At 38.5% G+C, this 13,777-nt stretch overlaps 1 protein-coding gene across 1 annotated transcript in view; it reads right to left on the minus strand.

Moving 5' to 3' along the window:
- Window positions 1-3,313: 3,313 nt before the first annotated feature.
- MSH3 (mutS homolog 3) overlaps window positions 3,314-13,777 on the minus strand; it is a 74,366-nt gene continuing 63,902 nt past the window's right edge. The window contains exons 21-24 of the mRNA XM_089493845.1: window positions 8,147-8,333; window positions 6,518-6,647; window positions 6,091-6,265; window positions 3,314-5,209 (exon numbers count right to left, since the gene is read on the minus strand). Coding sequence (XP_089349971.1) covers window positions 5,116-5,209; window positions 6,091-6,265; window positions 6,518-6,647; window positions 8,147-8,333 — 586 coding nt within the window. The 3' untranslated portion in view covers window positions 3,314-5,115. The remainder of the gene's footprint in view (window positions 5,210-6,090; window positions 6,266-6,517; window positions 6,648-8,146; window positions 8,334-13,777) is intronic.

The raw sequence follows: 13,777 nt of genomic DNA on the forward strand, positions 1-13,777 counted from the left end.
GCAAGGCCTTACAGCAAATGGATTCAGGGTGCTTACATGAAGGCATGGGTCAATGCAGGAGCACACATTACTAACACAAATGTGAATCCCATATAATGTACCTCTACCCATGGTTACTATAACAGTTGGGAATGAACAAGTTTCCAGGCAGATTGTGTTTTGCATCTGCTACAAGAGAAAACATCCAGCTCTCAAAGGCAGGACAAGATAAGTGGCCTGGGAGTCCACTACTGGAAAACAGAGTGGCAGCTATCAGTGAGCATATTAACCTTATGAGCTTCTGGATCTAAATGAACAAGTCCTACAGCCACAGTTGTAGCAAAGTTGATAAGGATTTGTCTTCTGCCAGAATCTATAATAATGTTGATGTTAGTGTTAAGTATTATTTTACTGTGTTAATTATAGAGTGTTAATTCTAGAGTGCCACAGAGGTGACACGTAAGTATAAGTTCATTAGCCAGTATATTGATGTGTGTACCCAATGAATAGCTAGTAATCTAAGTAGAGGAAGATTGATACCTTCATTTGTTGGAGGCATGCACAAAAGACAGCTACAAACTTCATATATATGCTAGAAATTGCATTTAATTAAAAAAAAGCATTAGAGAATTATTAGGAAGGAGCAGTCCCACAAAGTATGATGCCTGAGCATCTTGGTGTTGGCATCCACCAGAGCGTTGTTCATTGTTGTGATTAGTGCAATATTACCTAAAATGCACCTTCCACCCTATGTATGAGGGCAGGAAAGTACCCCACCAATACAGAATGGACCAACTAAAGATGCCACGGTGGACTTCATGCATTTCACCAACACTAGCATATGTTTGTGTGTGTGTGTGTGATTGGATGCAAAGAGAGCTTTTTATACATCCAAGGAACTACCTCAATACATGAAGTGGGTCTATCATCTAACTGCAGTAACCTATGCATGCAATGGAAGATGATCTGATCTGTCTCTCCCAGTTTAGTGAGTTTTTAAAAAATCCTTTGGAGGGGGAGAGAACAAAAATTGTTTTTAGAGAAAAAAAATGTTTCAGAAGCTCAAACCCAAGTCAGAGGTTTCCTTGTACGGAAACATCATACAGCTGCCAAAAAGAATTCAGTACAAGCACCCAAAGGCAACATCCAATTCCTTGCCCCTGTCCCATCTTCAGCCCCTGCTCCAATCTGCTCCATTTAGGAGTGTGCAGCATTTGGCAGTAACTCTGGCAAACTACCAGAAAACAGGGATAAAGAAGAACAGGTTGCTTACCTGTAACAGTGGTTCTTCGGGTGATCATTTGTGCCCTCACACAAATGGGGTTTGTACCTACAGAGCTCCTATTTGAAATGTTCTGGAGTCTAGCAGCTTTTGGTAGTGTTACCACATATGGATTTTAATAAATTTTGGAGTGTGTGTGGTTTCTTCATGACCCCAATCTGACCTGCCAGGCTAGCAGCCATGATCCTAGAAGCTGTGGGTCAGGTAGGCAGATGAGTCAGCCTCACAAGACCCCTGGAAAAGCAACACTTTGGAAATTCCCCACAGAGAGGTTTGGGAGTTGCTAAAGGGAAAACCATCACCTCCAAGAATAAAATCTTTTTGTTTTAGGTCTCACACTTGATGAGCCAGTGATTAACTTAACTCATCTACCTTTTTCCCCCCATTGTTGTCAGACCACTTTACCTTAACAACACAATGCAAAGCCTTTGTTTACAATGACCAAGCAACCAAACACCTTTTGTTCTCACCATCAAGCACCTTTGCCAGAAGCAAGATTTTCCCTATAAGTATCATCAGACTTGCCTGTTCACTGGGCCAGTCTGGATTTCAGGGGGAAGCTCTGTCCCTTTGAACCCTGACCTGGCTCCTGACTCCTGGTTCCTGCCCAGTCAGTCTATGGCTGAGCCTCATGCCATCCCCATCATATTCCATTTGGACTCCTAAAGAAGCCTACTGAAGTAAGTATAGCCCTAGTACTGCCTTGAACTATTCCCTATTTCCACTCTTGATTTCCTGAGCCTTGTATGAGTGTGTGTTAGTGAATTTATGTGTTTTTCCCCTTATAAATAAATTGGTTATTAATTCTAGAAGTCTGTCTCAGCTCCATTTATTGGAATCTCCTGGTCTTTCAGTATACACAATGGGAGACGGGCCGTCGTAGCAGGCCCCCCTCTTGCAATATTGAGCTAATAACAACAATAATAAAATTCCCCTAATCAGACCCTTGGCTACAGTCGGAGCCCCATTTCCTTCCCCCAACCTTAAAAATCCTAGCCCATCAAAAGACTCTTCCCAGTTTCATAGTCTGAGAAAAAAAATAGTAAGAGGACTAATATAGAGGAGAGGCAGGATGGATTGTGTGAGGACACAAATGAGCATTTGAGGAACCAGTTACAGGTAAGCAACCTGTTCCTCGTCATTGTGATCTCTGTGACTAACACAAATGGGTGAATCATTTTGTCTCATAAATGGGATCCAGTCTTACTGTAACAGGAAACTCCTTGCTCCAGTCAGTAATGTCCCAAAATAGCACTGCTCCAAGTCTCAGAAGTGATGCCGTGTGCCCAAGCCTAGTGAGTTCCCCAACAGCCACTACTAGTGAAAGATGCAGCCAAGGGAATGAGCTTGCACAGGGAAGCAGAGTGGAAGACATCACCTCACAAAGCAATCAGTGAGGCTGTGCCATCCCCACCATGGTCCTAAAGGCTGCTGGTTCTTCTGGTCTTTCTTGTACACCAATACTTTGGCTGAAGGCACCCTCTGTGACCATCTTTTTCCTCACCGCCTTCCTGTTGCCCCTTTTTCCCTCACCGTCCCCTGGATCTTTCCACTGCCCCCCAGAAGGCTGTACCACTCACTTTGGAAATCGCTATCCTAAATGGTAGGTATGTTTAGGAGAATGTATGAAGCTTGAGTGATAAAAGCAGAAGTTTGTATGAATCTGTATAGTCAGCCTTATGTATCCATGGATTCTTTATCCACAGACTCAACCATCCATGGCTCTAAAATAATTTTAAAATATATAATTTACAAAAAGCAAAGCTTAATTTTGCCATTTTATATAAGGGACACCATTTTACTACACCATTGTATTTAATGGTACTTGACCATCCATGGATTTTGCTATCCACAGGGAACCAAAACCCAACAGATACCAAGGGTCCACTGTATACGGTCTATGATTGGTTAAAGTATGTGAGTGGAATGTGCTAAGGCTGAAGATGCGAGTCAGACAGGAGTAAGGTAGATGGAGACAGAAGCAGTCTGAGTCTAAAAACAGTATGAAAGTGGGTTATGTATTGCCTTAAAACTAGTTTGTTTACAGTTATTAAAAGAAAAGTTCCATAAACATATTATATTTTATTTGATAATTTTTTATTATTTTTTTCAGCATAACCACATCTACTACCTTGTAGCTAAGTTAGAGCCAAAAATTTAGAAGAACAGCCTTATTCATATCTCAGGAATTGGATTCACTAAGGATCCTGGTAGTTGTATACCCTTGGGAAGAGTGTGGCAATACTGAGGTAAGATCACTACAAGTAGTGGCTAGGAACATGATCAACCCCAGTGCTGATAATGTCACAGTCGTGTATGAGGCTAGCAATCAGTTCCCAGATTTTAAAAAAATCTAGTTATATAAAGTATGAAAATACTCTTCTATACAACTGAACTGATGGTAAACAGAATCACCATATTATTCTACAATGATTTATTAAAGCCATTGAGGTCGAAAGATTTCATTAAGTTTGTACACATAAATGGTTTTAAAATGGTTTTAACTTGCTTTAAATGGTTTAATATGTTTTAGACCACTTTTTTCAGTTAAATTTTCAATTGTTTAAGTTGACTTTCTTGTACTCTGCCCTTAAACTTTCTCATACATCACTAGATTCAAATATCTTATTCATAAATAAAAATAAACTTTACTTCAAAGAAATGGCTTACTATTTTGTCATGGTAACTGGTCCAGAAATAAAATATACTCTTTTAAAAATATTTTATCTAATACAAGATAATTTTTCTATAATTTACAAATATGATTTTCATGTTTTTTCCATCAGTAATTACAGGCAACTTCATTTAACAGGAAAGATCTTTTAAAAGATGTTTTAACTAAAGTACATTTTTAAGACGACATTGGAAAGGCTTGCCTTTGTGAAACATGATATGGGAGCATTTAATAAAATACTATTACTTTCACTGAATAAACTGATTAAACATTGGGAAGGAATATTAAAAATTGAACATTAGGGTTGAATATGTCTATTGTATTTAAATATTTTAAAGGCCGAGTTTCATAGGGCAAGATCCAGTGGTGCACCTCGATATCAACATCAGTAAAAATCAAGACATAATTTCTCTTTCTCACTTGCCCCTCTGCAGCTCTCCATGGCATTGAAAACCTGCTCCACAGGTTCCTTAAATCTCTAGAACAAGTTTTTAGAATGAAGTATGGCAGATGAGAATAATTATGACAGAAAAAGCAAGATCCAGTAGATGCTCTATTGGAGGGCATATTCCTTTTTTGCAATAAAATGTTCTACACCCGATAGCCCTTGTATGTATCCCTGATCATGTCAAAGTCCATGTGAAGGCTCATTCAGTCATTTCCTGGTACAGTAGTTACATAACATATTACCAAAACAGGAGATGGCAGAAGACCCATCAACAGATCTCATATATTTATCTGTTTGTTTTAAAATTTAAAAAAAGGGGGGCTTAACACTTCCTATGTTTTTCTAAAGGGCCTAATTATTTGGCTAACTGCTTCAGAGTAATTTAAACTAAGAAAATTGCATGGGAAGAAAGGTCATTAAGCTCCATAGATCCTTCAATTTTTTTTAAAATATGGAATTTCAGACATATCTTCTGATACCTTGTTTGGATCACAGGATGTTGCTTCAGCATCCTCCTCTAAACACTGTTAACTAGAGGTATTTTAATTCATATAGAAATAAACAACCATGATCAAGTGAACCAGCTGTTAGCCACCTAAACTCTGCCAATATCCATTAAGTGATATGAAATTTCAGTTTGTATGTATTTCTTTGTCTAATCAGTTATTTCAAGCCTCTTGTGCTACTTCCATTTTCAATTGCCAGACTTCAAAAGAATTTTTGAGGTTGGCTCTAATCGTTATCTGTTTCACACATATTTTTCCATCTTTGCAGTTCTCCAGCATTGTTAGTATTCCATATTTCAGCAAAAGTCAACAGCCTTTTCCTGAAAAACAAAACAGAAAGCTAAGTGTTAGAACTTACTATACATAAGCATTTAAATATCTCACTTGCTTATTTATATATAGTAACTAATCAGCAAGATCATTTATTTATCTAATTAGACAGAACATTAAGAACATACTTCCATTTCATATCAGAAGCATGATGTGAAAACAAGAGAAAGATATGAACAAAATTAAGCAGGCACTGACACACCACCACAATTTCAGAATGGGTGTCTGAAGCCTTAAATGCTACAGATACTGACTCTGCTAGTGACTGTTTGCCAGCAGGGCACACACGAGATCCAGATCACTGCCAAGGCCAACTGCCGAAGCTGAAAATGAATAGGCCTGAACCAGCCCATGAAGCATGACGAATCTGTGAAACAAAGTTCCTAATGACTCTGCTGCAGCGAGGAATGAAAATGAACTGGTGGTTTTGGTGAGAAGCCCCATATTACAGAGGCACTGGAGATGGGCAGGGCAACTGCCAAAAAGCTTCCATAATGCCCTAGAACAGTGGTTCTCAAACTTCCTAACGCTGCAACCCTTTAATACAGTTCCTCATGTTGTAGTGACCCCCAACCATAAAACTGCAGTGTCTCAGTTCCTAATACCATCGGAAATACGTGTTTTCTAATGGTCTTAGGCGACCCCTGTGAAAGGGTCATTCAACCCGCAAAGAGCTCGCGACCCAAAGGTTGAGAACCGCTGCCCTAGAAGGTTCTGAATGATGATTTTATGTGAGTCACAGAGACCACACAGAATAATTAAGTATTTAGGAATCACTCAGGCTCTTTTAAGCCTGGTCTCAGAAAGTTTATTTTACCCTCATGTGAAAGCATTATTACTAAGCAACATATTAATCAATTTATAGTCTAACCTTTTTATATTCACAAATCTCTCTAGCTCTTTTGATTTGTGAGCTGCCTTTTTAAGGATTTCTTCAGGAACATCTGCTAGTTTAGCAACATTTAGCCCATAGCTCCTTGCAGCAACTTCTTTTTTTATTTGATACAGGAAAGTGACAGATTCAGGACTTTCTTCATCTTTAATTCCTAGAAAAGATGAAATAAACTTTTCTATTAAGAGTTCACAATTGTGCACTGTGGTTTACATTTCACTTTCTCAATAACTATGGAAATCTCTAAAGTTACTTCCAGCTAACCATTACACAAAGCGAGTCATGAAACACCTCTAGTTGCCTTCTTGCAAATATTAACCTGTGGTAAGATAGAAAGCAACAATTCCAAACCACTTTCAGGCACAACAAGAAGAAAATAACCAATCAGGTAACTTTGATATCATACCCGTTCCTTGTTCACTATCATCTTCATTCACCAAAAAGGCCATGTGGTAGTTCCCAACCAGACTTGGGTAAGCCCTTTCTAATTCACATAAAGGAGGGTAATGGGTGACAAACAGTGTCAGTGAACTCACCTAGAGAAAGAAAACACATTCAGATTTGGAAAGAAAAAAAGCTAACAGGGAAGTTATATAGTATCATTTACCAACAATCATTTTAACACATATGGTTAGCAAGGCTAGAGGTGCTGATGTTCAACACATGTTCACCAAATTTTCTGATACATTAGAAATCAGTACCCTTTTCATCTTGGGAGTATCTGCTAGGATCCATAGCACTGTGCACAGTGAAATGTATAGTATTCTGCTTCTAACAGCACCTCAAAAAAGCTGTTATGAAAGCCAGGGACTTTTTAGCACATCACCCTATGGATCATGAGGGGTCTTCAGTGGAAGGAAGAATCAGTTGCCACTGTCTTTGCACTTGCCCTTAAGTGTACTTCCTCTTATGTGTTTTCCTTGACTTTAACCCATAAATGTGAAAGAGTATAAGCTTCACTTACATAATCTACTATGAGGGAGAAGAAAAGACTTTATGGATGGACCCTACTTGTGTAAGTATAAACTCAAATTATGCTTTAGACTCTGTATACACTAGTAGAGGGAAGGCATGAGCTGGAACCCTCCCACACACCTCTAGTACACATGCAATCAGTATAACAAGGCCATGTGTCAACTAGCCCTCAAGAATACCTGAAATTGGCAGAGACAACATTAACAAATGGTATTCAGCCTTTTCAAATCATACAGGATCACAATCTTGGGATACTGGATCCATGCCCACATGTAGACATCTAAATGACAGCATTTTGCTATATATATGATGAAAATATTAACTTTTTAAAAACTAGGAACAAAGCACCTCTATCACTTTAAGCATACAAGATTGTAGTGTACTGTATATGATGCTACCCTGGACTATTGGAAGATTAATCTGTAGAATAAAGTGACTCACTATAACACAGAGACATGACTCTTACACTTCAACATAGGCACTAGTTTCCTTTTATCTTATGAGAGTAATATACAATATATGTATCTTTTCCATGGTAGATGGCCTATATATATTGAACATACTCACATGCATATCTATGGGTTCTGTTCAAGCTTGTACATGGAGTGAAGGAAGGAAAGCAAGCCCAAGGCTTGTTCCTACATCCTGTGTATAACCTCTGTGTGTGTGAGAGAGAGGAGGAGAGGAGCCAGTTCCTAGCTAGAGGTCAAAGGCATCCTTCTAGTAATACCACAGTTACCTTTTATTTTTAAAAAAATCATTGATAGAAAAGAAGATTTCAGTGATCCTACTCATTTGAAATTCTCCTCAATGGAAGTCTAGCCAAGGCCAGAGTCTGAGAATACTTCAGAAACATTGTAATTTTGGGTACGAGAGTAGGTGGAATTAACTCTGGTGGGACCTGCTATTTTTCCACCTGTTTCCTCCCCATTAATTTTGCTGCATGATACGTCTTCAATGGAAACTTTTCCAAAATACTAGGATTAGGCTGGCTAAAAATCCAAACAGTATCTCCCAATATTCAAAACAAGATCCATTCAAAATAATATAATATACTTACATCTCTAATAAAATATTCTAGAGTAGCATAAGCAATTGCAATTCCATCATGTGTGCTAGTTCCTCTCCCCAGTTCATCTAAAATTACTAGTGAATGTGAAGTTGCTTTTCTAATTATCTCAGCTGTATCTGTCAGTTCTTCCATAAAAGTACTGTGACCTTTAAATAAATTATCTGTGGCACCCATTCTGCAATTAAAAAAAAAGGTAAGTCAATCTTATCAAGTCTAAATTTAAGAGACTACTACACAAAAGTATTACTGTCTTATAGTACATGTACTTGTGATGGTAAAAAAAATCATAAGAATCTTGGCTGAACAATTTTACTGTGTTCTCTGTCCATCACAAAGTTAGTTGGCTATTGAAACATGCAGACAACCAAATGTAAAGACTGAAATAAATAAGTACTGTGGTATTCACTGAGCTCAGTGGAAGAGATGGCGTGAGTGGGGCGAGGCTCAGTGGAAAGGGAAAGGAGAGGCCCCAGCTTTAAAAAAAATGTTGCATTTAAAGTTTTAGTATGTAATTAAAAATACCTTTAAATTTTTCTTTAAAAACAACATCTTACCAAATGTTCACTTTAACCATATGAAACTATGTACATTTTAATACATTTAGGTTGTGCATATAATATTGTAATTTAAAGGAGGAGTTCATTATGAGAAAAGTGACATCACGAGTTACTGCACTGAGTGACACCAATCCGAGTGATGCCACTGGAGCTGCTTCCATTTGTCAAACCAGAATTTACAGTGGAATGATTCCTTCAAGATCTTGTTGATTATAGCCTTTATTTTTATTCATTTTTTTTTAAAAAAACTTAACCGATTTTACCTAAATCTGACATATAATGCAAATGATACTGTACTGAAGGTACACAATACTAACAATATAACAAATGTATGTGTATTTTGTAGCATCTTTGAAACTGCTATGTGAAAGAAGTTGTAGCATAAGCATTCACAGACTTGATCTATTTCCTCAGATTCACATAACAAAAGATTATACTACTCTTCCAAAATAAAGTGTATATAAAAATGCAAAAATGTACCGTATATAATCATCCATAAATCTAAAAATGTATGCCGAAAAATTGACCCCAAAATCCCAGGTCGACTGGTTTATGGGTCAGTATGGAAACATGATAGCAGCACTTTCAGATTTCTCCATGTGGTGTGGAGAGGAGTTTAGCAAGAAAGAGCCAAGCAGAAAGAGTTCTGGGTGATCAATTGACATTGCTGCTTATTCAAGAGTTCCTCTCCCACCTGCCTGTCTGGCGGAAATGATGAAGAAAACCTCAATGAGAGTCGCTCTTGCCATACACACACATACACACACTGAAGGAGCCTCCAAGTTTTACCCTCGACTTATCCACAGGTCATGGCAAAATCCACAATTCTGACCCAAAACCTGACCTCGACTTATACATGAGGTCGACTTATAGTTGACTATATACGGTATAGAAAACAGCAAGCCATTTAGCTATTTTATGCATAAAAGTGCAATATACTTAATGATGCTAGGCAAATCCAAAATCTTCCAACACTCACACAGGGATTCAAGCAGCAACAAATTCCAGGCGTATCTACGGTTTAGAAGATGTACACCACAAGAACTGTCAACCACCAAACACTGATTGTACAGGACTAAGTGTGTTTCCCCCCCTCCTTTTGTTAATTTGGATACACAAAAGTCTAAAATGTACAACTTTTCCATTCCTGCTGGCAAAGGAAATGGATAAGGAAGTGTACACTGACATGTTTGCTCCATCATATCAAGCTAGGATTCGTTATAATCCTGTCTTATCATGATGTGTTAATTAGCGTATCCTCACAATGCTCCACTAATATATTTGCAAATGGAACACCAAATGAGCAAATAGATATAACATAATGACTTCATTTCAAGTTATGATGGGAGATGCATCTACACATAGCAAATTCAATCTGGCTAGAAATAAGCAATTAAATAATTTCTGTGTATCCCTACAGGATACAACATTTTTAACAATTAGAAGTTCACAGATTTACTAAATTTGAAAACAATTTTAAAAGGAACACATTATTTCAAAGTTTTTTTTAAAAGTGAGAACTTATTTGACTTAAAAAATAAATTGCATTAGTTGTGCCTTTATTAAAATTATAATAGGGATGTACCACTACTGCCAGAATGTTTTTTATTCTTTAAACTGTATGCAACAGGGGCTGATTTTCTTCATAAACCAGCAACATTGTTTAATTGGCTTATACATTTGGATTAGCTGGCTTCTGCAACAAAGCATACCCAATGGATATATGGAAACACAAAGGGAGAAAATATTTAATGTAGCTCTAAATTATTAATGTGTTCAGTAATGATCACAAAAATCTGCATGAAACAAGAACTTTGGAACACAAACTTTTAAAGGAATACTTTCAAAACCTTTTTAGAAGAAATCACAAACTGAGGCGCGTTACAGACCGCCCATTTGGGGCGGCCTGTACCCGGCCTTTTCCCCGCTGGATCGGGGCCTCAGCTGCCACAGTGGCAGCCTCTGAGGCCCCGATCCGCCGCTTTCCAGGCCGCGGGGAAGCAGCAAAAGGTTTCATGCCCCAAGGACACCCGATGGCGGCGGGGACCAAGAGAAAGGAGCTGCATGGCCCTTTACTTATTTGTATTGCTGGCGCAGCTGTGTAGAGGCTGCGCCAGTGACGCAAATCCTGGAAGGAGCTCCAAAACGGAGCTCCTTCCTGCACCGCCAAAAGAGCGCCCCAGGCGTTCTCACGCAGCACGAGTATGTCACTTCCGTGCTGCCTCATTTGGAGGCGGCGCAGTGGTGACATAGCAATGGTGGCACCCTTGTGTATAAGGCATCACCATTTTGTACGTACCTAGTCCGTACTAGTGTTAGGGGCATCAGAAAGTGATGCCCCTTCCTAACCCTAGTACGTCCTGGGGATGTACTATAGGCGCGTCTGTAACGTGCCTCAGATCTCTTCAGCTTGACTTGCTTAGCAAACTCATTATTTGCCCCATATTCCTTAACATCATCACAGACACAGCAGTCATTTAAAGGAAACATCATTCAAACTTATGATGTGAACAATATTAACAACTCCATTTTAACAGCTACTATTAAATTATTTGCTAATATTGGCTGCTGAAATTGGGTGCAAATGGATTTTCCACCTAATTGCTCATCCATTATTGACTGTCCACCGAATTAAAAAATGGATTATTTGCTCATTTATTGAAAATGACTGTTGAATTGTCCATTTAAAAAATATGGTCACTGTTCGTGGCTACTACAAGATGACTTTCAGATGACCAGAATGATGCATTTGATATTGAATGCTCATGTGACCTTTTCTTCAAGAATATAGATATATCTCTGTTGACTATGCCTCTGACAAAGAAGCTCCTTTTTACAAAGTCTTATTACAGCTGGCTAACATCCTTCTTGTCCTCCTTATCCTCAGGTAGCTGTAAGTACTTTTAGCAGCATCAATATTCAGAGGAAGGTAAAGAAACACAGACTTTCTGTGTTGGGTTGCAGGAGCATGTCTGCAATAAATAATGCAATAAAACTTTATCTGGGAAAGAATGAGATTATTCTTTAGCTGGTTCTATTGTAGCTGTGTGTGCCTGCCTATAAAAGGCAAAGTATACAGCAGGTAACTCTGGACTCCCTTACGGAGCATAAATGAACAGCACAACAGAGAGAAAGGGGGAGGGCAGAAACCTGCTTCACCAGCCACTCCACAGCAGGTTAAAAAAGCATAGATTTCTAAATTTGGTCACCAAAACAGAAATCATAAGAAAAGTGGGAACTAGTGAAAGAAAAAAGCCATCTCCCAGATGCATTTTGGAGAAAGTTTTCAATAGCTCTCTAGAAATTTCAGATTATTTCTGTTTACTTATGCAAGGCTTAGCTGAACTGGTTGTTTCATTTCACATGTGTATTGTTGATTTTAAATAAAAGTTGGCAGAAATGTGTTGAACTGCTGTTCTTGTTTTATGATGTAAGAACTTATCCCTATTTTTCCCATGTTATTTTAGCCTCTGAAACCAAATTTTCTGCTAAAGTAGTAATAATGATAATATAATTTATTTATATCCTGCCCTTTCCCAAATAATCAAGGCAGGTTACAAGACAAAAAAACAAACAAAAAAAAAACAACAACAACAAAAAACAAAACAACAACAAACCAATAAAATACAATAAGCATAAAATATACAATTAAAAATAAACCCAACTCCCATTCCAATCATAAAAACTATAACAGTATAAAACAGGTTGCAATATGCATTAAAAATTATAACAGAGAATGAGCTAAAATTAAAGGTAGAAAAATTGAGGCAAAGAGCTCTGTCTTCGCGGGGTAATGGGAACTATTAGTATTAGAGAAGGGGAGGCTAACCTGGAAAGGCCTGCCGAAAGAGATCCATCTCAAATGCAGGCATTAATGTTGTACCCACATCTATACACATTAAGAACCCATCACTTAATATGCCAGCATGCTGAGCAAAATGTTGCAAGTAGCAGCAGTCTTCATTCTTTATGCATCTCTGGTTGAAATCTCTGATTGCTGTTTATGACCCACACTGTCTATGATGTTGTTTGCTGCTGAATTTCTTGGATCTTCTGATGTTGATTTACTACTCCACTTTCAACTTTCAACTGTTCTTAGCACATGCTCTTCACTCTTTCTCCTTAACAGTATTTCTGACCTCCTGGTAACTGACTCACCTTTTCTAGGCTGCTGCTGTACACTGACAATGACACTGCCTCAAACTCTGCAATAACTGTGGCATTACATGCTGAGCAAATACAAGCGGCTTTCTCACTGAAGTGCCTAGTAAATTTATTTCAACAGGTAACCTAGGATTCCACTTCTGGTCTCCATGCTTGATTCCAATAGTCTCCCCATCACATGAAATAGCTGTGCTGGGCAGAATGTTGAGGATAGGGTAGGAAAGTCAGGATAAATCTTATTCTCCCAATTTCACTACTGCATAACAAGCAAGATGAACCTTCTCATTGATCTTCAGTCTGACTAATCCATCCTATTTAACTGACTGTGGATCTTCAGTGTACCAAGGTTAATTACGGGTTAAATAGCACTGCAGTAGGTGTTTAGGAATGACCATATCAACAGCCCTTTCCATCTCATGAATCCAAAATGAAATCATGGCTCAAAAGTATTGCCACAGAGAGGCCCCACTACCAACAAATCAAATGTCACAAGAAAGTAATCTGAACATTATGACAACAGGGTGGTTTCATAGAAGTATTGCAATATCTGCCCAAGAGTGGAGGGCGACTAAAATGGTGAAGGGTCTGGAAACCATGCCCTATGAGGAACAACTTAGGGAGCTGGGGATGTTTAGCCTGGAGAAGAGAAGGTTAAGAGGTGATATGACAGCCCTGTTTAAATACTTAAAGGGATGCCATATTGAGGAAGGAGCAAGTTTGTTTTCTGCTGCTCCAGAGACTAGGACTCAGAACAATGGATGCAAGCTACAGAAGAGATTCCACCTCAACATTAGGAGGAACTTCCTGACAGTAAGGGCTGTTTGACAGTGGAACACACTCCCTCGGAGTGTAGTGGAGTCTCCTTCTTTGGAGGTTTTTAAGCAGAGGCTGGATGGCC

The sequence above is a fragment of the Sceloporus occidentalis genome, unplaced genomic scaffold, assembly GCF_023333645.1.
Source record: "Sceloporus occidentalis isolate IW3139 unplaced genomic scaffold, rSceOcc1.0.p SCAF_1, whole genome shotgun sequence".
NCBI lineage: Eukaryota > Metazoa > Chordata > Lepidosauria > Squamata > Phrynosomatidae > Sceloporus > Sceloporus occidentalis.